The sequence below is a fragment of the Leopardus geoffroyi genome, chromosome B1 (genome assembly GCF_018350155.1).
Source record: "Leopardus geoffroyi isolate Oge1 chromosome B1, O.geoffroyi_Oge1_pat1.0, whole genome shotgun sequence".
Taxonomy (NCBI): Eukaryota; Metazoa; Chordata; class Mammalia; order Carnivora; family Felidae; genus Leopardus; species Leopardus geoffroyi.
In genome coordinates, this window is record NC_059327.1 from 165541007 (window position 1) to 165565923 (window position 24917).

General features: G+C 41.2%; 1 protein-coding gene across 5 annotated transcripts in view; it reads right to left on the reverse strand.

Annotated features, from left to right (window-relative positions):
- The window catches only part of ATP10D (ATPase phospholipid transporting 10D (putative)), a 109010-nt gene that overhangs the window by 15977 nt on the left and 68116 nt on the right, over nt 1-24917 (reverse strand). For 4 of the 5 annotated variants that reach the window (XM_045474158.1, XM_045474155.1, XM_045474160.1 and 1 more), the window contains 9 exons: nt 21088-21276; nt 18050-18659; nt 17323-17429; nt 15612-15738; nt 13111-13295; nt 8587-8896; nt 5654-5730; nt 4043-4168; nt 1158-1358 (listed from right to left, as the gene is read on the reverse strand). In XM_045474158.1, the coding sequence (XP_045330114.1) occupies nt 1158-1358; nt 4043-4168; nt 5654-5730; nt 8587-8896; nt 13111-13295; nt 15612-15738; nt 17323-17429; nt 18050-18659; nt 21088-21276 (1932 nt within the window). The remainder of the gene's footprint in view (nt 1-1157; nt 1359-4042; nt 4169-5653; nt 5731-8586; nt 8897-13110; nt 13296-15611; nt 15739-17322; nt 17430-18049; nt 18660-21087; nt 21277-24917) is intronic. The other variant, XM_045474156.1, reaches the window with a different exon arrangement.

Genomic DNA, 24917 nt, shown 5'->3' on the forward strand with positions numbered 1-24917 from the left:
GAGACAGCTAGCCCAGTTAATCAGCAACCACAATATTCTGGGTGGGAGGCAATGAGGACAGTGAGAGAAGACTGGAAAGTGGGGACATACATAAACGATCTATCGGTAGACTGACAGCACGAAGATCAATTAAGTAGAGGCGGGGCATGGTTTTAAGTAGAGGGAGCCAATCAGAACAAGCCACTATTTTGCATGACAGTAGAACATGAAGAATTTGATTTTGGCTTTGGAACCAGACTAAGAAGGAGTCACATCCTGGCTCTGCCATTTGTTCAGCTGCAAGATTTTTGAGGTTCTCCCTCAACATGTTTTGTGGAGATAAATGAGATGGAATGTTCAGTAGTTTGCACAAGAGACGGCACAGTGAGGTTTAGCAAATACTAGACATTATTTAAAAAAAATTTTTTTTTAACATCTATTTATTTTTGAGAGACAGAGAGAGATAGAGCATAAGCAGGGGAGGAGCAGAGAGAGAGGGAGACACAGAATCCAAAGCAGGCTGCAGGCTGACAGCACAGAGCCCGATGTGGGGCTCGAACTCACGGACCACAAGATCATGACCTGAGCCGACGTCGGCCACCCAACCAACCGAGCCACCCAGTCGCCCCACAAATACTAGACATTATTAGCTGTGAGGTCTAAACACCAGATTTCTTCATATAAGTACCTAAGGCTTTTCATAGTTTTACCTCTGTTCATCTCAGAAGCAAGTAACTTAATATCTTCCTGTTATCTCTGTTAGCAGAGATCTTCTGAAACAACCATGTAATCCAAATAGGTTTTTTTTTAATGTTTATTTAAACATTAAATAACGTTTAAGAGAGAGAGAGAGAGAGAGAGAGAGAGAGAGAAAGCACACGGGCATGTGCACAATCAGGGGAGGGGAGAGAGAGAGAGGGAGAGAGAATCCTAAGCAGGCTCCATGCTGTCAGCACAGAACCTTACGTGGGCCTCGATCCCACAAACCGTGAGATCATGACATGAGCCGAAATCAAGAGTTGGATGCCCAACCAGCTGAGCCACCCAGGTGCCCCCTAATTCAAATTGTTTTCAGTAGTCCTGAATGTACCACAATATTTGAGCTGCGCTGACTGGAAAATGCCCTGGCTTTGACAATGGATGTGCGCTGGTCCAAGCATTTTTGCTTTAGCACCTACCTCTGATTTCTGACCACTCTTGTAAAGTTCGGGCAGTTGCATGAGGGTCTCTGCAGACACATCTTTCTCCAAAACACCATAAATGACAGGAGGAGCGGAAGTGAAAAGGAGGTTGAACAAGATCAAAACCCAGTAGTCAGTCATGGATGTTCCTGAAAATCCACAAAAGAACTGGTACCAGAAAAGGAGGTTCACATAGGCCTACGGACACAAAGAGCGACATTTGCATCTTAGAAACAGCAATGTGTGCCGTCACCGCACCAGCCACATGCTGCCATTTTCAGCTGTGTAATCTCCGCCTCTCCCTCGGTGTAGTTCCCTCACTTACAGAATGGAAGACCACAACTTACCTTGGCGTCCCTTTTAGGTAAATGTTTTATTTAAGTGAAACACATACACACGCACACGTACTTACGTACACACATGAACACACACATGCCACTTACTGTGTGGTCCTAGCACTGTTCTAAGAGCTTTACAAATGATTTGCTCAACCTTCCTAACAACTTGGGAATTATCGGTGTCCTATTTTACGGACGAGGAAACTGAGGCAGAGAGAGGCTGAGGAATCTGCACAGACTTACCTGGCTGGTAAGCAGCAGAGCCAGTTTTCAAACTGAGGAATCTCTTCTACATGAAGAGACCCTAGCCCAGTGCCTGGTATGAAGCATGCACACAACAAATATTCATTCTCTTGCTTTCATGGTTTAAAATTATGTGTTTAGTGGTGCCAGCAGGGTAGCCAACCATCCCACTTAGTTTTGGACTGAGGAGTTTCCCAGGACAGGGACTCTCACTGCTAAAACTGAGATAGCCCCCGGCAAATCAGGACAGGTTGTCACCCTAGAGGCGAGACACATACATCCTACGGTGTTTCCTCCAATATTTTTCTCAGACGAACTAAGTCCACTATGGCAAAAGTTCCGTGCCCTCAAGCAAGGCAGGCCACAGGAAAGGGCACTGGACCGAGATTTAGGGGTCCTCTTCAAGGCCTGAGGACACTTCATATTGCTCTTTTCACTTTAAGCCATTTTCCCAACCCCTCTGAATTTTTGGTTTCCTCATCTGAAAAATGAGAATTACACCACCTCAGAGCTTGATATCAAGATCAACTCAGAAAGTGCCCGTGACCTGTAGAGTGCCTTAAACATATTGAGATGTTATTGTTGGCATTCTAGACACACTAGAATACTTTAGGGTAGGGGCCACAATCCTTAGAATAATCCTTAAGTCTAGGGTCTATGGACATACACCACACCCTGCTCCTGAAAATGTATTAATTTGGTGCATGTGTTTTGGGGAGTGAATTCATAGTCTTCATCAGTATCTCAAAAGTTTTCTTAGATCCAAGAACCACAGTCTCAGAAACATACGTTACTTGAATGGCTTCTGGTACTGGGCCTTTTTCTCCGTAGTTTACAAAGCATTCACTGTTTTGCTAGGTACAAAAGAGGTAGAGACAAATTGTGAGGTTATCAGTGGGAATGGCCATCAAGGGTTCCACAGCAGAAAGCCGCCTTTCTGTCTCTGTTCCGTCTTTGTTCCCTGGTGAGTCTCTACTAATAAACACTGCCCCACTCTCTGAAAATATACGTCACCTCTCTTTCTGACAGTAGTGTTTCTTAACCCTTGGGTTTAATCTGGGCTTTATGGGGAAAGAGGAGCTGCACCACAAGAGGAGAAGGTAGGAAAATGCAAAAGTATTTCCAATTTTTTTTTTTTTACATTTATTTATTTTTGAGACACAGAGTGAGAGCACAAGCAGGGGAGGGGCAGAGAGCCAAGGAGACACAGAACCCGAAGCAGGCTCCAAGCTCCGAGCAAAAAAACTGCAAAAGTATTTTAAAAAAAACTTGGGAAGGCAGTTCCTCCCTAGAAGTCAGTGAGCATTAAGTCCCAGAATTTTAAAAAAGCTAATTGTGCTACAGGACAAAAGAAAAAAAAAATGTTCTGCTGACCAACAGACAGACAGACACACACACACAGATACATGGATCTAAATTACACATCTGGAGTATCTGAAAAATGACCTACTGAAGTTATTTTTTTCCTAAAGGTGGTATTTCAATAGAGTGATGTAAATTTATGTTTACTATTAATGCACTGCCTATGGACTTTTTGAAGGCTAGGAATAAATTTAGTCTAAAAATCATGACATATTTACATAATCACTCTGCCTGGAAGGAACTTAAGTGAAGCGAAGCAATCTGAGGTCACCACGATCTTATAAAGGAGGAGACTGAAATTTAAATGGTATGTCAAAGATCAGAAGCTCAGATTCTCATCAAATTCTGCCCCTTTAGGAACGATATAATCCAAATTAAGTTCCTTGGCCATCAAATAACTCTCAACCACAAATACATTTTACAGGTTTGCCAGAGAATTCTTCATTTCTGAGTGTTAGCCAGCTACAGGCTAAGGCATGATAACTGGGTTGTCCCTGGCATCTGTGTCTTCCACATACAACATGGGACATCGGTTTGAGGACCCCAGGTATTTTTTGGTATCTTCTGTAAAATGGAAGCAAACATTTTCATTCTCTACTGACAGACGGCATTATACATTTCATAATTCTGCTTGTCACTACCTTTTCATGGAAGGTCAAAAATTAGGTCTTAAATGAACCAGACAGGACTTAATTGAATTTAGAAGCATAGGGAATAGAAAACGCCAGCAGACGGACAAGGCTAGCAATTTGCTGTCAGCAGCTGAAACGGAGCACATTCGCAGATTATTTCTGGTAAGGCAGCAGGAGTGCTCCTGGCTGCTCCCCAAACATCAGCAAGCAGAGCCGCTTAACGTGGGGGCATTTCCTCCTCATCCCTTATGCTAGCAGAATAAGAAAGTGTAAAGGGGGAAGGGACAGATTGTCTGGAGCTACATACCACGTTCTTGTAGAAAAAATACAGAATCATGTTGGAAAGCCGTGTATAGCACCAGTGCCCGTGGACAAGGAGGAGCTTGCTGAGATGCTTGAACTGAGAAATGGCAAAATCACTGGCCATCACAGCCTGCAGAGACAAGGGGGAGAGAATGCCACCCTGAGCAATCAAATGTGTTAAAACAGACACAGCATGACAGCCTGACCATCATCAGGCTCCAACTGGTCCGATCTGTTGTTTAAATGTTACACGCAGACCAGACGAAGCCAAACCAAACCGAAACAAACAAAACTCATGAACACAGAGACTTGATGGTCTGCCTGGAGTTACTATTCAGCTTTCCAGTCTGGTCACATGAAACAAGACTTCTCTTTGGTTACCACTCGACCCAATTTCAGCAAATGTACTTTTCTGGAAAGCAGCTCCCGTAGCAAGAATGCCATGCATCACAATATGCATCTGCTTCTCCCTCACTGGGAAGAATATTAAAAGTATTGTAGTCTTGACACTATGTAACAATGTATAATGTGCCAGGCAAAGAGATCACTGAATTTCTCAACTGTTGGAGAAAATGTCATAATTTACAATTCTCTGGAAACCCTAAGCCTCTATCCTATCTTTCTCTAACAGCATTTGCTCCATACATGAAAAGCAGTCTTTGGACAAGATTTTATCTGAATTTTGTGCCTAAAACACTATCTAATATTCACACGTGTACACACACACATACACACACACACACATACACACACACACATACAAAGAGCACCGCCCTCCCTCTCAAATATTATCTCCCTCCCTTCCTCTTTAGGTCTGTAGGTCTTTTATTCAAATCCTTAGTAGCTCTCACCAGTGTCAAAAGTCACACAGCTAGAATAAACTAAGGGCTGCTGGAGGGGAGGTGAGTGGGGGGATAAGCTAACGGGGTGATGGGCATTAAGGAGGGCAATTTTTGGGATACACACTGGGTGTCATATATAAGAGACGAATCACTGGGTTCTACTCTTGAGGCCAAGACTATAGTGCATGCTGATTAACTTGAATTTAAATTAAAAAAATAAAATAAAACCATAAGAAAATATCTTTAAAATTAAAAAAAAAGTCACACAGCTATTGCAGGGCTAAATATATATATTTTTATGTTCTAGATGAACGATATTTAGAAAAAATTTTTTAACATTTATTTATTATTGAAAGACAGAGCATGAGCATGGGAGGGGCAGAGAGAGGGGGAGACACAGAATCCGAAGCAGGCTCCAGGCTCCAAGATGTCAGCACAGAGCCCGACGACAGGCTCAAACTCACAGACCACGAGACCATGACCTGAGCCAAAGTCGGACGTTTAACCCACTGAGCCACCCAGGCGCCCCGATGAGCTATATGTTTTAAACTGAACAAGGGAACCACATGGTTAAAATTACCCAGGAAAATACCCTAACACCCACACAGTAGATAATGAATGAATGCAGAGACCAACTCCCTGTCTTCCTGCCTCCCACTCCTGATCTAGCCACAGCCAGCCTCACTCTACAACAGAGATTTTACTGTGAAAATACATTGCCCTGGAGTGGGCAGGTGAAGTCTGTGGCACATGGGTGGACGGTATCCACTCACCTGCATGCCTTCTTGACCGGAGATCCCTATCCCAATGTCTGCCACCTGTATCATGCTGACATCATTGGCACCATCACCTTCAGGAGACAGAAGAAAAGCTGAGAAACGTATGAAGGGTAAAGAAAAGATACAGACTTTTTGCAAAGCAACAGCGACCACCCAAGCAAACAAATCCTTCAACGTTGATCCTAGGTCTGCAAATGACCTGGAAGCCAGTTAAAGAGAAATGAAGCGCGGCATCCCACTGCCATGAGGAAGGATTCCAAATTCGACACTTAAAATCCTTAAAAATCCTTCACGCTAAGGCAACCTTTCTGGACTTATCTCCCCTTTTTTCCATGCCCCTCACTTTACTTTCAATTTTCCAGATATCCCTGCTCCTTCCAGCCACCGCTCATGCAGTTTCCGTATCCTGTAACACTGCCCTCACCACCCCCACCTCACGTGGCTGGATTTCAATTGCTCTTGCCCTCAGCTTAGAGGTCAGTTCCTCTGGGAAATCCTTCTCATCCTCCCTTTAGGTCAGATGCCTCTTCCTTAGACTCCGGCACCACCCTGCGTTTCTCTATCATATGATATTATGACTGCTACATATTTCTTGGTCTCCCCAACACACTGGCAGCTTCTTTTTTTTTTTTTAATTTTTTTTAACGTTATTTATTTTTGAGACAGGGAGAGACAGCATGAACGGGGGGAGGGTCAAAGAGAGAGGGAGACACAGAATCTGAAACAGGCTCCAGGCTCTGAGCGGTCAGCACAGAGCCCGACGCAGGGCTCGAACTCACAGACCACGAGATCATGACCTGAGCCGAAGTCGGACGCTCAACCGACTGAGCCACCCAGGCGCCCCACACACTGGCAGCTTCTTAGGGGAAGTATTACATTCCCGTTGGTAATGACCATTTGTTGTCCCCAAATGCCCACTGATCATTCACTGTTTTCTGGTAACAGTATCCTGATTTTGCTTGGGAACTCTGAGTCCATGTGGTTTATTAGGGATGAACCGAAAACCCCAGATGTAGGACGGCAACTCACCCAGATCTAGACAATTAGCATCATCTGTTTCCTGGCCTTGGTGATTGGCTCAGAGATGGGCACCTGACTCCAATGATGTAATTGACATACCCAGAAGTTCTAGCCTCAGGAACATCTGGATCCAGGGGCTTGAACAATTCATTCATTTATATGTTCATTCAATAAGACAGCTGAACAAAATTCCACTCTCATCCTGATTCTTTACTCCAGCAACTTGAAAAGAGTTGCTATCTTTTCACTCAGGTTGCTAACAGGATAGGATGTAAACCTAGGAATTTTTGGCAGCTGTATCAGCAAGCACGCTGAGGGGAGAAGCTACCTGAGACTGAAAGCAATCCAGGTGAAAACAGAGGCTACAAGAGATGGCTGAGTCCTCATCTTGCCATTTCTGAACACTGCGGTATCTCAGAGCTTAATCTCACACAGCTTCTCTCTTCCATTTATACTCATATTTTGGTGGTCGCATCTACTAGCCAGACCTTAAGTATCATCTAGACTTATAATTCCCCAATTTGTATCTCCAGCCAATCCCTCACTGCTAAATTCCAGACTTCCTATCGAGCTGCCCACCTGACACATCCCTGCTCAGATCTCTATGGACCTGTTCAAATTTCAGATGCATGTGTCCCCGTTCCTGATTCCCCTGCCCTCCTGGTTCCATCCCCTCTGCTCTCAGAGACAAAAATCTTCTTGTTTCCCTTAACGCCTTCTATCATACCACACATGAAATTCATCAGCATGTGTCACCAGCTCTTTTTCCAAACCATGTCTATTAGCTGACCGTGTTTCATGTCTCATCTGGGCTCAAGCCACCACCACCTTTTGCCTGAATTATTCCAGTAGCCTCCCAACTCTCCATTCCAGTAGCCTCTTTACCTATGTCCTTGCATCCAACCGTTACTCTCAACACAGTAGCCATGTGACCCTCTTAAATTTAAAGCAGATCATTTTCCTTCTCTGTTCAAAGTTCTCCCAAGACTCCCTACCTCCTCAGATAAAAGCCAAAAATGTATAATGGCCTCCAGGACCCTACGTGATTTGGCCACCTGCCACCTCTCTGCCCATCACTCGCCTAGAAAACTCTTCCCTTTGCTCAACCTGCTTGGGTCTTGAGGCACCCCAAATTTAGCCCACAGTCTTCACTTTCACTGCCCTCACCAGGAATGTTCTCCCCTCAGATCTCCGTGGCTCCCTGATCATTCTCTTCAAATCTCTGCCCACCTGCAAACTTCAGAGATTGGCTCTGAAAAACATTTAAGCTAGCAGCCCCCCTCCCTCCCCTAGTGCTCTACGTCTCCTAGCTCTGCTTTATTTTTTTTAATAGTTTGTCACTATCTGATATATATGTATGGCTTTTTTGTTTTGTTTCATTTTTTACTATATGCCTTCTAGTGGATATAAGCTCCTTAGGAAAAAAGTACTTTGTCAATTTATATACTCCTTTATCTCCAGTGCCTAGAAAAATGTCTGGGACACAGAAGGCACTCGATAAATATTTCTTGAATGAATAAATAAATGATTTGTTCATGTCCCTAAATTTAACTTTTCTGAAGGTAGAACCCCTAGATTTTTCAGTTTTATGATTCAGTACATTTACCCTCCTTAACTTAGTTGATTTGGGGATCTCACATGTAACCCAAAGTCCTACTATGTTGTTTTCCGCATCACATCCCGACCATGTGGTTCGAAGCAAGTGGTCAAAAGGTGATGAAGGCAAGAAGGGAAGGAGTGGAGGATAGGGAGGAAGCAGGGAGGAAAGGGAGAAGGAAAGTGGGGGAGGGAAAGGACAGACAGACAGAAGGGTAGACAGAAGTACAGAAGGAAGGACGGAACAGAAGGATCAGCCCCTAGTGTGGCATGAAAGTGAGGAGCACGCGGCTGGTTCCATCCCCACTCACCGATGGCCAGCGTCATCACGTGGAGATGGTTGCGCACCAACTTCACTACCTCGCTTTTCTGCAGGGGGGTGGCTCGGCAGCAGACCACAGCTTGACAGCAGGCAGTCAGCTCCAGGAACTGCTTCTGCAGACTCTCCTGCAGGGCGAACTCCAGGGTCTTCCCATTGATGATGAGTCCAGCCCGCAGCCCTGAGTCCTGTGTGGCTGGGGACTGGTGTAAGCCCTCACTTAACAATGCTTGCTCTGGACAGGCTGGATTCTTCTTCTGAAGTTCCTTCAAAATTGTGCTCATCAGCATCTCACAGGCATCCTTGAAACAAGAGGCAAAGACACTTGGCCTTAGGGCTCCCTTGGTGGCCATACCCAGCTAAATTTATCATTATCATTCTTTAGCAACTGCTGTATAAAGGCAGTTCCTCGAGCCGTTAGTTTTGAAGACCTCCCAGCTTTTCCACAGAGATCGGGGTGGGGGGGGAGGAGGGAGGAGATCAGTTAATAGGATGGAAGAGACCTCTCATCCCCAATTCTGCAACTAAAAATAGCTGAGAATTTATTTATTTGTACAATTTACCTTCTCAAACAGTGACTCCCCAGAGTTCTTTGGTCTTTTTCTACCATTTACTATCTGCTTGACATTAGGAAAATTATGTAACCTCTCTGAACCTCAGCTTTCTCATCAGAAAATGCAAATGTCTACACATTATAACATCATTGTCAAGAAGAAGTGAAATAATGTGTGCAAAGTTCCTAGTGTAAGGCATGACACAGAATTTAAAAAATAATAGTTACTATTTTTATCTTCTTTTGGACTCAACATTCATTCATTCACAGTGGTTTATTAAGAAACCACTTTATACTAGAAAACATCCTAGGCACTGGGGATTGGCCAATGAGCACAAGAAGACCCCTGCCCTCATCGAGCTTATGTTCTGGTTGGGATGTTTTCAGTGGTGCTTGTCACGTTTGGTCTGTGTACATCCCTCCACTCTCTTCACCTCACATAGTTAAGAAGTACCATGAAGACAGATATCATTTTTAATTTACTTTTGAAGCCTTCACAATGTCTGAGAGAGGGTCACATCAGACACTCAATAAATACTCATTGGATGGATTCTACTCAAGAAGACTGACAATAAAATTACCCAGAAATTATTGTGTCAAGTGACCACTAAGGACAGAGCCTAACAAAATCCACGAGCACTGCATTTAAGTTTAGACATTAAGACTGAAAGAAAAAGAAAAAAAAGACTGAAAGAGTTCATTCGTAAGAGATCCCCTCACTCACAGGTCCCATACATGTCACTCTGATCCCATACATGTCAAAAACTTCTGAGGAAAAGTATACAAAGGTGAATCAAATATGCCCTTTATAGGCTCAACATATAATAGTAAAAAGTTATTTTAAAAAACCTTCTAGAGTTTGGTTATATTAAAACGATATATTCAGAAGGTAACATACCCTTGAGTCATTGAAAATCAGCGTGTCTATTAACATGAGATGATACTTAAGGCATTTGTTAAGTGAAAAAACACAATTACAATACTATACAATACATAATGACAGCCTTTGTATGCTCAGGGTGCACAGAATACAGGCTTGAGTGGAAGCCTTCTAAAATATGAACATAAATCATCTGTAGTTTTATGTTTATAGAATGATTATAGACATTTTTATCCTCTTATTTGAGCATGCATTTAGTTCTATAAATTACGTTTCGTTATAGAAATATATATATACACTCAATTTTCATTATTTGCAGATTCCATATCTGTGAATTCACCTACTTGCTAAAATTTATCTGTAATCCCACAATCAATACTTGTAGTGCTTTCATGGTCATTGGGAAACATGCACAGATAGAAATTTTTTGAGTCACGTGATATGACTCCAGCCGAAACTGAACAAGGTGATGCTCTATCTTATGTCAGCTCCTGTACTGTAAATAAGTGTCCTTTTCACTGTTTGGTGACACCTTTTCTGTATGTTTGTGCTTCTTGTTAATTTCACTGTTTAAAATGGCCTCCAAGCATAGCGCTGCTGAAGTGCACAGTGCTGTCTAGGGGTCCTATGTACTAGAAGGTTGTGATTGGCCATAAATTCAATGTTATAATACATACAATAAATTGTTTTTAAACAGAAACACGCACGGAACGAGGTTCTCTATTGATTGGTTGACACAATGTTGTGACCAGAGGCTTATGGCAACCTAATCCTACGTTTGGTTCAGTATTCACTAATACAGAATTTGCAGCAACGTATAGAACTTAACTCCACGAATAATGAGAATAACTACAGATGGATATAGATTATATAATATGTAATTCAATAAAAAATGTATGCTTGACAAGTAATCAGCTGTGAGCAGACAAACCACAACCTTTTGGAGTTTCAGGCTATAAAAATGAGGATAATTTTACCTGATCTGTGGCCTTGTTGTAACTGTCAAGTAAGATCACGAATAAGAAAGCTTTCTATGGATTCTAACCAGCATGAAAATAAAGTTACTATCTCAGGAAAAAATTATAAGTGAAATAATAAAAACAAAACTTAAAAATTAAATGATGAATCCTGAAAGGCCTTTATATATCAAAAGGCAATAAAGAATCCAATATATAATTATATTAACCTTTCCCCCACAAAAAAACAGACCCAGGACTTATATGAGAATGGAAACTATGTAAAGTTTATAAGTGGCGACATTTATTGTAATCTAACTTGCAGATTTAGGAACAACAGTTGATAGAAATTTGTAAAGCTGAAGTACTACACTACAGAAATGACCAGATATTCTACTGGTTTCCAGGTGGCTCACTTAGAATGTCACAGAAGCAATTTCTTCACTAACTGGCCAACCAGGTTCCGTGATCTTTCTTTTTTAATTCTTAGCATCTCCTGATGGATAGAGGAGAATGGGAGGAAAAAAATGAAAATAATATAGTGACTTAGCCCCTACTATGTGCCTGGCATCTTATATGGATGGACTTGAGTCACCATAAAACTAAATTGTGTTCACTGTGCTCTGTTACCTGGAAAATTCACATAGGTGGAACAGCTTTTGATAATTAAAAAAAAAAAATGTATTTTTTGCATTTAGAACAGTCCACAGTGGATACTCTATAAAGACTTCTTGAATTGGTAACTTTAAATATCTTCAACTCTAATTGTGTATTTACAAATAAGCTCTATGATCCTATGGATTTTACTGCTCATAAAAATGTCAAAGTTGAAATCAAATAAAAAGAACTGACTTCCTTTTCAATGGTAATTGAACCCTTTCTGACAGGTACTACATGTTTAATTTATAGTTTATATTTTCTCATTTAATGCCTACAATGATCCTATGAAATAGATGTTACTCTCACATCACAGGTTAGGGAAAAGGTCCAGAAGAAAACTCTCCAACGTCACATACCTGATCACTGACAGACCAAGTAAATGAACCAGGGTCTTACCAGCCTTAGGGCACATCCATTTTAGTGACCAAAATGACTAATGACAATTTTCTTGTGCTCAGACCTGGCTGGTACTAGGAGCTGGCTGGAGGTTGTGGTTATGGGTCTCTGGATCACAGCCAACTGCCAAGGAGAACCCACCCTGTGTTGAAAAGGAAAGTTCTCTTTCCTTAAAATATATGATCTGGTTAGGTATTGACTGAGGCCCGACCATAATAACATGGCTAACCAAACATGGCAGCCTGTGACAGCCCCAAGATGTGATCCAGATGAGAAGCTCCAGAGGATTTCTGAGAGGCGGGTTGCTGGCAGAGTATGGATGCCACTGATGAAGTCTGACTTTGAGGAAGGAGGGAGAAAGGTTTTCCAAGCTAATTAAGCGGCATGCACAAATCTCAGAGGTTATTACTATACTGGAAAATTAAAAAACAAAACAAAACAAAACCTATTCAACTCATTAGAAATTTGTGTTAGAATTTAATGGGAGGTGGGGCAGGGACAATTATAAAAAAAAAAAAAAAGCTGTATCCAAACCTCTTAAACTCCTTAAGGAAAAAAAAAAATTTCCCTTACCTTAAAACAGTTCTACAAACTTGACATTCTCAACGGTACTATCTAAGAATTACCACTAGAGGGCATAATTATCCCGAGAGTCTATTTTTGGAATTAACCATAAAAATACCAATTTACTCACCTAATTCTGAGAGAAATCATCACTTCCCCTCAACTTGAAATACAGGTATATTCCTGTCCAAGAATTTGACATAGTTTTTCATTATGGGCTAAATCTTATCAGATCCCTGGAAATCCAATGGGGGGTGAGGGAAAGCAGATAGAAAATAAAAAGGCAACTTTCTATAGCAACAATTTCTTTGAATCATGTTAAACCATGAAGCCTTTAGAAGAACTATGGTACCTTCCCAAGCACAAGCTAGGTTGCTGGATAGAAGAAGTAATTATCAAGGAGCTAATGGTTATTGGTTTTTTTTCCTCCTTCCATTCATCAAATCACAAATGCTCCCTTGGCTATGAAAAAAAAAAAAAAAAAAGACTCAATCTCATTACACATACTTTACTCTGGGTATTGAGGATAAAGAGCTTGTCATCTGGCTCCAGTAGTTTGCATGCATAAGCTATGTTGACAGCTGTCTCCTGCTTGTCCCCTGTCAGCATCCAGATCTTGATGCCGGCTTTTTGAAGGGCTTCTATAGACTCGGGGACTCCCTCCTGCAGACGGTCTTCAATGCCAGTAGCACCTAAAAGATAGCCAAAGTGCAACAGAGCCTGTGAGAAACTGAAGCCAGTAGGAGCTCACCTAGGCTATAAGTGAACTGTATCTGTTTGTCAACCCAATCCTGAACTACCCGAACTGTGCCAGCAGCTTCCGGAGATTCAAAGAAGTGTGGACCCAGACCAAAATCATATACAAAGTAATATTCTGGGAGGGAAGCCTTAGGAATCAATGAGCTTATTAAACTTACTTGTTTTCCTTGTGGCTAGCTTTCCTATCCGTAAATTGAGGGGGACTCGTTTCAGTTACTTATGCAAACTTTCTCTATGATTTTGTAATTCTGTGACACTCCCAAGGGTAAGGACAGGCTTTCAAAGAATGTTCTTGCCAATAAGTGGCTTATATTATGAAACAGCATTAAAAATAGATATTAGAAGTCCATAATTCCTTTTGCTAAAACAACCGGGGCCAGGTAAGTTTTGGAATTCAAATTTTTTCATATTTTATGAAGGTAATATAGTGCATCTATCATATTTTGAAGTATCTGATAACCAAACATATTAATATTTCTGTGGAAAACTTTCAAATGTTCACACTAGTTAGGAAAATAAAGACTTACAAAAGTTTATCAGACCAGGCCTGATTTTTATAGCCAAATGAGTTCTGGCACTAAACCCACAGAGCGTTTTTGAGTTTGAATTTCAGACAAGGAGAGGTAGACCCATACAACTGATGCTGTCACAAAGAAATGACGTAGGACAGCACTATTACTCTAGTGACTCGACACAAAGTGGGATCATTGTTTTTCTCTGAACCAGAGGAATGGAGCTCCGATACTGGTCTCTTGCTATGTTAGCACTTAGATTAGAATCTAGATGTCCAGGGGCGCCTGGGTGGCGCAGTCGGTTAAGCGTCCGACTTCAGCCAGGTCACGATCTCGCGGTCCGGGAGTTCGAGCCCCGCGTCAGGCTCTGGGCTGATGGCTCAGAGCCTGGAGCCTGTTTCCGATTCTGTGTCTCCCTCTCTCTCTGCCCCTCCCCCGTTCATGCTCTGTCTCTCTCTGTCCCAAAAATAAATAAACGTTGAAAAAAAAAAAATTAAAAAAAAAAAAAAAGAATCTAGATGTCCAGACTCGGAGACAGTGGTTCTCAACCTTGGCTGGCTCAGCATTCCTTGGGGATCTTTTGAAAATTCCAATGTCCCAGTCACACATCAGACCAACTGAATCAGAATCCCTGAGAATAGGATGCAGGTTTTTTTATTAAAAAATTTTTCTTAATGTTTATATATTTTTGAGAGAGACAGAGAGACAGAGTGCTAGTGGGGAGGGGCAGAGAGAGGGAGACACAGAATCTGAGGCAGGTTCCAGGTTCTGAGCTGTCAGCATAGAGCCCAATGCGGGGCTCATACCTATGAACCGTGAGATCATGACCTGAGCCAAAGTCGGACACTTAACCGACTGAGCCACCCAGGTGCCCTTTTTTAACTTTTTTTTAATGTTTATTTATTTTTGATAGAGAGAGAGAGTGCATGAGTGCAGGTGAGGGGCAGAGAGAGCGGAGAGGGAGGCTCTGAAGCAGGTACTGTGCTGTCAGCAGAGAGTCTGACATGGGGCTCAAACTCACAAACTGAGATCATGACCTGAGCCAAGGTGGGATGCTTAACCGATTGCACCACCCAGGTGCCCTGCACTAGTATCTTAAAGTGCCCCAGATGATTTCAAGGCACAGCTCAGTCTGAGACAAGAGGTGCCGTTTGTGCAACTTTTACCAGCAATCAGGAAGTAAGAGAAGAGAGAAAATTTCATTGGTCCAGTTGCAGGTACATACAAAGCACACAGGCCCTGTTGCTAGGTAGACCCGAGTTTCTCTGCAGCTCTATCAGCTGTTAGTGTGACTTTGAACAAGTCAATGAGCTGCTCTGTGCCCCAAGTTTCCTCCAAATAATTTAGAGATTTGTTGTGAAGGTTCAAAGAGACAACACATAGTAAGTACCTTATCCAAGGCCTGGCAAGAAACTTAAGCTGGAAGTCCTCTTGAACCAGGGGGAACCAGGATATTTATTTGACTTGGTATTCTAAGTTAAAGTGATAAGGTTTTAAATGATCTTCTTAAGGACGACCACCCTGATCCCACCATAAATGGAGTCTAGTTCACTGCAGCAGAAAACAGAATGAAAAGAATTGGAAACCGGGTAGAGATCAGACTGGACACGGTAGACAGAACTATGTGTTCTATTAGATCAAAGTAGGGGGGAAAAAACAACTGGTGAATAACTTACTTAGAGAGAGCCAGTGTTTTTCAAAATTGTCCATTCAGACAACACAACAGAGTCTACCTACCAAGTAAAGTTAGCTTGTTCTCCAACCTCATGGCAGATTCAAGGAGTAACTCTTCCCTGTGGTCAATGCTGGTTTCTGCTAAAAAGTGGTTCCTCAGCCACTCTGCGTATTCAGTGTCACTCATGACCTAGGGGGGTAAAAAGAGCTATGAGACAGGCCAGATCATCTTGTGGGATCCCACCAGGACTGACCACTAGCTGAATACCAAGCCATCAACCTGTTTTCGGTATTCCTCTCTCTAGACATACTTATGCCAGGTTCTCACACCACCTGGTCACAACCTTCCCAAGCTCTATGGTCAGACTTCTTTAACACTGATAATGGATGGACATGATAGCTCAGTAGTTCTTGGAAATTCTAGGCAACATACATGATGAGAGTGGGTTAATTTCTTTAATTAACCCAGGGGGTACGCAGTTGGAAGAAGTCTCCACGTGGCAGTTAAATCTAGAAAGATTCTAATGGTGCAGTTGAGAAAGTGGTGTCAGGACTGCTCAGTTTGAGGTATTACATAGCCAACAGCACCGCTAATATCTTTTGACGGTTAGTTTGTGGAGTTAGTTATTTGTAAAGGTGAAAAGAGAGAGGGAGCTGTATGAGCGGAGCAAGGAAGTACTCTTCCAAAAATATTAAATGAAATTCCTGGAGAAGGAACCAATGATACATTTTCCTCTTTCTTCAGGTTGCCATAGAGGGAGAAATCCACATTTCGGTTTCTCAAAAAGCAACGTGAGGTGGAGGGGGTGAGGCAACTTCTCTATCTACTTATTCTCACTCACAAGGTAATCTGACTTAGGAAAAATCTGACATCTATTGGGCTGCATTTTTTTTTTAATTTTTTTTTTAACGTTTATTTATTTTTGAGACAGAGAGAGAGACAGAGCATGAACGGGGGAGGAGCAGAGAGAGAGGGAGACACAGAATGGGAAGCAGGCTCCAGGCTCTGAGCCATCAGCCCAGAGCCCGACGCGGGGCTTGAACTCACGGACTGCGAGATCGTGAGATCGTGACCTGAGCTGAAGTCGGACGCTTAACCGACTGAGTCACCCAGGCGCCCCTATTGGGCTGCATTTTTATCAGGGACAGGATCATTCCACTTGAAAAGGCAACATTCTCTCCTTTTGCTTTCATCTTGAAACTCTCCATTTTTCTTACAACTTTGTGTGGGGCAGGCTTTTGATTCTATATGCAGCTGGGTGACTAAATATTGACTAAGAGTCTGCAATGGATCCCAGCTTCCCTAATGCAGCTCGTCAGAACTAGAATTTGGGTGAGAAATGAGCGATCCCTACATTTGTCTTAGGTGTTCGCTACAGTCTCCAATTCAGGCTTCCTGGAGAGCCTCGTATTTAAAAATTATAATGGATGGCAATTAATGCACTGATACTTTGATCTACCTGTACATCCCTGTCTTTCATACTCGCTAGAGCCCAGAATGACACACGGAAATTGATACTCTGGTTTCTAACACAGCACATAAGAACTCAGAGAACAGAACTTTTAGGTACCCTTGTGGCTTGTTCTCCAAGCAAAACACTGCTTTGGAGAACAAACTCCAAGCAGCCAATACATACGGAAGGGAGAAGCTGTGAACAGAAAGCCCATGATCCAGGGGCTTTGCCAATTATCCGGACCAGGGTTTGACACATGCTCGTCATTAAACGATGGCTACACGGTGGAAGAATAAAGAAGATGCGCCTGAGAGCCTCACCTTCTTCGCTATACATAACGTGCGTAGGCCTCGTTTGGCATAGTCGTCCAAGTGTTTCTGGGTTTTCTCTCTTATTATCATCTGTTGTTTTTCCAGACTTGCTCCATCTGAAATAATTAACAAAACACAAGTATTCCCTCCAGTCTGCCCAATTAAAGACAAAGTTTTACAAACAATGGTGGCTTACCCCACAACAAACAAAAGACCGTGTAGTTTTGAGTCCCAACTGTGCATTTATTAAAGGGACCCTCAGAATAAAGCTTTCCCTTGTTCCTTCCTCCCTGGGGAAAAGCACCGTGAACTTAATACAAACACCATTCCCACACCATCAGTAACAGTAGTAACAGTAACTATAATAATGCTATCTGCCATTCACTGAACACCTGCCATTTGGTAGGCACTGGACAAAGGCTCTCCATATACTGGATATGGCGTGTCATTAAACCTCTGAGGAACCTACAAAAAAGGTACTACAATCCCCATTTATTGAACACTTAGGCACAGAGTAGTAGGTAACTTTACCAAGACATAGGTCAGATCTGCACCCAGGTCTGTATAGCCCCCAGACTTACATGCTTTCTCACCAAATCCTAGGCAGCTTCCCCTACTTTGCCAAGTGCAGCTGATCCCCCAAATATCCACTTGCTTGTCTTTATTAAACCATCTGGAGTGGCCTTTGAATTTCTGAGCCCTTCATATCCCCGCTTTCAGTTCTGTATGAACTCACCTGGGGAAGCCACAGAGAGCAACTCCATGATTACAGAATCCGCACCCTTTGTGTATACCACGACTTGGTTGGAAAGGGGATGTCGAACAACAACAGACATTCTTTTTCTTACTGAGTCGAAGGGCAGGATGTGCAGGAGTTGAAACGTTAATGGCCCCAAAGCAGCGAAGTCCACCATGACCTGCTCTGGTGTCCGGGACCGTAAAGTGCATTGGTAAGCCCGGGCGGCATACACCAAGGCCGCTTCGTCTGGGCTCTCAGCCTCATAACACAGGCTGGAGGCCAATGGCTGTCCAGGGGAGCATTCCACCTTGCCATCGGTGAGGCCTGCATCACAGTTCTGTTTCTCAGTCCCCGTCGGGCGAGCAGAATTACGAGAGTCCTGAGGGCTCTCGCTAGTTTGGGAGACCTCTTCCTCCACAGGTGAAGCCAGTTTCATTCGACTAAAGAGAGAGAGTCTGCTCACAAAGGCACTTGGGATCCCAGAAGATGGCTCTTTCCCACTGGCAAGTGATGGCGAACTTGATCTTCGCACAGACAATCTCTGGAAGAGGTTTTTAATCTCTTCCAAGGACTTGATAGGCATTCCACTCAGTGATGAGAGTCCAATCTAGGGAAGACGATTTGGGAGGGTCTCCATCATATAGTCAAAAGCAGTTCATAACCATGTTGAAGTCAAACCAGGAAAAAAGTAGATAAGAATTACCCCTCCTTAAATAACTAGCAGCCTGCTTCTTCATACTTAAAACTGCCCCAGAAAAGGGGTGCCTGGGTGGCGCAGTTGGTTAAGTGTCCGACTCCTGATTTCAGCCCAGGTCATGATCTCAAGGTTTGTGAGGTTGAGCCCCGCATCAGGCTTCGTGCTGGCAGCACAGAGCCTGCTTGGGATTCTCTCTCTGCCTTTGTCTGCCCCTTCCCTCATTATGTTCTCTCTCTCTCTCAAAATAAATAAACATTAAAAAAAACTGTCCCAGAAAACATTAACAAAAATTAAAATGGCCATAATGAAAAAGATGTGCTAACGTTGATGGCACTATAAATTTCTACAACCATTTAGAAAGAAATTTGGCAAATAATAGCAAAAGATATAAAATGCCAATATTGCCAGCAGTGGGCATATTAAAGCAATTTTTCCTAATGAATAACTTAAAATATAGGTGATCCATAATCTTTATTATGTACATCCTAGCAATAGCAATTTAAAAATTATAAGCAAATTAAGTATTCAAAAATAGCAAAGCAGAAAAATCTTCCTGAAATGTTATACAGTCCTTACAAAATAAAGTTTATAAAGCCTATGGGGTAAAATTGGTAAAGCTTTAAAATATAAAATTCATGTGAACAACATAAAAATAAAAATTGTATGAACATAAGAACAAATGAGTGATAATATGCATTTAAAACATTGAAAGAAAGCTAAAAGATTAACAAAATGGGTTGTTTTCTTCTTTTATTTTTCAGAATCTATAAGATTGTTACCATGACTTTTTCTGTTGTTTTAAAAAGGCCAGTGAACAAAGTCACTTAAAGTGTTATCAGCAGAAATTATTAGCTTATTAGCAGAAATTCACAGTGAATGTGAATTTCTATTACATATTTTTTTCTAATTTGTAGCCTTATTTTCTTTTCTAGCTCTCAACTTTTATCAGTGATTAAACTTAGAGTTTAATATTAATTATGAAGGCCAATTAAATCCTAAAATTTTCTCATTCTGAAAAGCCCAAAATATGGAAGTGTTTTCCTAAACATTATTAATCTTTGGATAGTTGGAGACACCTATGCTGGTCAATTTTCAGACTTATCAGCAACTCAGAAATGAAGAGAAACAACCACAGATGAGGTTTTCATATTCCTGACAGATTCTGATTAACTTATTAGTCATGGTCTATCATTACCTCAAAATATCATAAAGCTTAGGCTTTTATAGCTCTAAAGATTTTCTTTCAGACAACAGCATATCCTATTCTTTGGGGATAAGGCAACAACATTTTCAAACAAAAAAACACCAGAAGATGCCTACTTTGGACACAGATGCATGAGAAAAACTGTTACACGAGGAGGAAAAAATATCCAGTAATTTATTCTCTAAGTACATAATCACTTTCCAAAGAGCAACTCTCTAATTGAAAACGTTATAAAAACAGTTTTCTGATAAAAGCTTAATTGGAAATAAGTTATTTTTATGGTAAAGTTGACCACCTCTGAATTTGCCAAAAAAAGATGATCTGATGGGAAATTAAAATGTAACTGGGTTGTGCTGCAAACTGAATTTAAGTGGGTGTGTGCAAAAGGGAAGAGAGTTCTTTGCACGAGGAACACAGCACAGCATGTGGTGAATCACCAGTCTTTAAAACAAGTTTTTCTTTTTAATTGAAAATGAATTTTTCCATAAATTCTAAGCTACAAATAGGCTTTTTAAATCTAGCTTTTGTGGGAACTGCAGAATCTTGGTACACTATAAATGTGCTGGATTTTAAATTGAGTTAGAACTAACCCAACTGGTACATGAAAAAGGTACCCTATCATGAAACATGATAATGAATGTAATACTTTAAATTTTGCCTGATGTAGTGCATATGACGTTGGAGGTCTCAGAAGCCTCAAAGAAGCTTTGATTGGGTAAGGAAACTGCAAAATGAGCACAGCCACATTCCACCAGAACTGTTCTCATCAGCTATCCTTCTAGAGGCAAAATAGTAGAGCAGCACTGAGTCCTACTTCATGGGTTCAAATCCTGCTTCCCTCACATACTGGCTCTGTGACCCCAGGATAGTTACTTAACCTCAATGGCAAAATGGGGAATAGTGGAGTAATATTACCCAATTTAGGAAGTTGTTCGGAGGATTGCACATGTTAATACCAGTAAATCACTTAGAACATATGTCCGGAACACAGATTAAGTGCTGTGTGTTAACTGCTATTATTATTATCATTAGTAATAGTGTTAATTATTATCTACATAACAAGGCCAGTACAAGTACATTTAAACCCAAAGTTCTCTTCTAGAAGGTGATCCTTGTTTGCATTAGAGACTTTACCTTTTGTCGTGGTTGGTTAGGAGCAGAAACCACTACAGTGTTGCAAATTGCCAATGCAATAAAGAAGTCAATGATATACAAAGTCTCCAGTGGTGGATTTGGGGCAGTCTCATCTAGTGGTGTAAAAAGCTGAGGTGTAATCTGATTAAATTTGTCCAAAAGCCTGGTGTCTGGTACCACATCTGTTTCCTGAAAACCCAATTAGAAAAAGTGTTGTTATGTTAAGTATCTAAAAATGAGAGCTTTAAATTTACATGAGAAGTAGCTTTTATAACCACACTCTACGCACAATGAGATAGTAAACTTTACTCTTCTTCTAAAAAAACATTTAACATGGCATCATGGGAAGTGAGAATAGGAAAATAACAGACCAAAAAAAAAAAAAAAAAAAAAGGAAAATCCAGAATGTACAATACTGATGGAGAACACCTTGACTATTAACTTAAATTCAAAAGGAGATAGGAACAATGCCTTCCACCAAAATCTAGTTGACTGTTTTTCTATTTTGAAATACATAGTTGACTGTTTTTCTATTTTGAAATACATAGTTGACAAAAGTGAACTATTGGGAGTTCATCAAGATAAAAAGCTTCTGCACAGAGAAGGAAAAAAAAATCAACAAAACTAAAAGACAACCGACGGAATGGGAGAAGATATTTGCAAACGACATATCAGATAAAGGATTAGTATCCACAATCTATAAAGAACTTATCAAACTCAACATCCAAAAAAAAAATTATCCAGTGAAGAAAGGAGCAAAAGACATGAATAGACACTTTTCCAAAGAAGACATCCAGATGGCTAACAGACACATGAAAAGATGCTCAACATCACTCATTATCAAGGAAATACAAATCAAAACTACAATGAGACACCCCCTCACTCCTGTCAGAATGACTAAAATTAACACAAGAAACAACAGGTGTTGGTAAGGATGTGGAGAAAGGGGAATTCTATTGCACCGTTGGTGGGAATGCAAACTGGTGCAGCCACTCTGCAAAACAGTATCGAGGTTCCTCAAAAAGTTAAAAACAGAACTACCCTATGACATAGCAATTGCACTACCAGGTATTTATCCAAAGGATACAAAAATACAGATTTGGAGGGGTATATGCACCCCAATACTTACAGCAGTACTATCAACAATAGCCAAACTATGGAGAGAGCCCAAATGTCCACTGACTGATGAATGGATAAAGAAGAGGTGGTATATATAAACAATGGGATATTGTTCAGCCATCAAAAAGAATGAAATCTTGCCATTTGCAACAACATGGATGAAGCTGGAGTATATAATGCTAAGCAAAATAAGTCAGTCAGGAAAAGACAAATACTGTATGACTTCAGTCATATGTGGAATTTAAGAAACAAAACAGATACACATATGGGAAGGGGAAAAGGAAGAGAGGGAAATAAACCATAAGAGATTTTTATTGATAGAGAACAAACTGAGGGTTGATGGAAGGGGGTTGGTGGGGGGTGAGCTAGATGGGTGGTGGGCATTAAGAAGGGCACTTAGTTATGATGAACACTGGATGTTGTATGTAAGTAATGAATCACTGAATTCTACTCCTGAAACCAATATTGCATTGTATATCAACTAATTAGAATTTAAATAAAAATTTGAAAAGAAAATACACAGTTTCCAGAGCATCCAACAGCAACTGATGATTCATCTAACAACTGATGAGTACCACCTCTTTTAAAAGTGAGGACATTATTCATACCATGTTATTTTATGGTTAATACAAAAAATTTTATGGTTCAAATCATTACTATAATAAAAACAAAAACAGAAACAAACAAAAGAACCTCTCCAAAATAAACATTAGTATGAGCAGGCAAACATATATAAAGAATATTACCTAGTAATATACATGACATTAATGAGGGTTCCTCCAAGAGATTTTTCTTTTTTTTTTTTTTTTTAACATTTTCATTTTATTTTTTGAGAAAGAAAGAGAGCATGAGCACGGGAGGGGCAGAGAGAGAGGAAGACACAGAATCCCAAAGCAGGCGCCAGGTTCTGAGCTGTTAGCACAGAGCCCGATGCAGGGGCTTGAACCCACGGATGTGAGATTGTGACCTGAGCCAAAGTTGGATGCTCAACCGACTGAGCCACCCAGGCGCCCCTCCAAGAGATTTCTGATCATCAAATATATTGGCAATATATGCCCTGTGCCCTCCTCTTAAAGATTCTTAGCATAGGGTGGTTCAGTCGGTTAAGCATCCAACTCTTGACTTCAGCTCAGGTAGTGATCTCATGGTTCTTGAGTCTGAGCTCCACATCTGGCCCTCTGCTGACAGCATGGAGCCTGCTTCAGATCCTCTGTCCCCCTCTCTCTGCCCTTCCCCTACTTGTGCTCGCTCGCTCTCTTTCTCCCCAAAATAAATATTAAAAAAGTAAAAAAAAGGGGCGCCTGGGTGGCTCAGTCGGTTGAGCGTCCAACTTCGGCTCAGGTCATGATCTCACAGTCCGTGAGTTCAAGCCCCACATAGGGCTCTGTGCTGACAGCTCAGAGCCTGGAGCCTATTTCAGATGCTGTGTCTCCCTCTCTTTCTGACCCTCCCCCATTCATGCTCTGTCTCTCTCTGTCTAAAAAATAAAAACGTTAAAAAAAAATTTAAAAAATTAAAAAAAATTAAAAAAAAAGATTCTTAGTACAAATTAGCTCTAAGAAGTTCTGCTATTGAAAAAACTCCATGTCCATTTTAACACAGTGCTTCTCACATTTACTGAAGAGTACTAGTTTTAACAAAAGAATGTTGTGCTAGAAAATGGTTTATACAACAGTCACATGTAGACAACTGCTTTAGAAATTTTTCAGATGAATCAAAAGAGGGATCATCAACTACAAATCAAATTTCACTAAAATGCCATTGTATTCTAGAGAAGTCGTGCATGTAGTCGGTTGGCATACTGACTACAGGAAGCCAGGAGAGGTGATTTAGAGATAGGAGAAAACGGTGGAGATGTGAGACATGTGATATTAGGTTCAAAAGACCATGGCTTGTATTTTATGCTTAGTTTGGGGAGAACTAGCGTAGGCTTAATAAGAAAACAGCACAGGCTGAAAAATCGCATGAGTTTGAGTTTAGATCCTGGACTCACTGCATAGTCGCTGCTATCCTCAGGCAGCGTGCTTCACTCCCTGAGCTTCATTTTCTTCTTCTGAGTAATGGTAAAAATAACACCTACCTCACAGGGTGGCTGTATAAAGTCGATGAGATAATGAGTGAGGTGATACCCGTACAACAGGAACCTATAGGCAGATCACCAGGCTCACAGTGGGTCCAAACTATATGCTGTCACAAAGCATTCTCAAATTTCTATTTAAATACATCAACATCTACTATCCTGTGATATGAGACATAGTTTGGTGGAGTTCATAGGCACTAATATCCTGATGGTTGTTCACTAATGAGTCAGCCATATTTCCTCACGCATCTCACGTACACAGTAACACTGAGCCAGTGTCTGGGCCCTCAGTTACTCAGAGAATAATCCTTTCCTCAGGACCTCCTTGCCAAAGTCAATAGAAGACAGTGGTAATGTTTGAGAGACTTCTTTCTTACTCAATGCTTAGTCAGCAAGGGATGCTTGGGAAACTCGTCACACGATATTTGGCAAATACACTGTCATCTATTGCTTGTGAGATCCCATGAGTTAGAAAATATTTCCAGAGGCATCTCAGAATGCTAATGTGCACTAAGTCAAAAACAAAAACAAAACAAAACAAAAAACAAAAAAAATTTCAGAGTGGAACTCTTAAGAAATGTTTAAATTTTTTTTTCCAATATTTATTTATTTTTGAGAAAGAGAGAGAGAG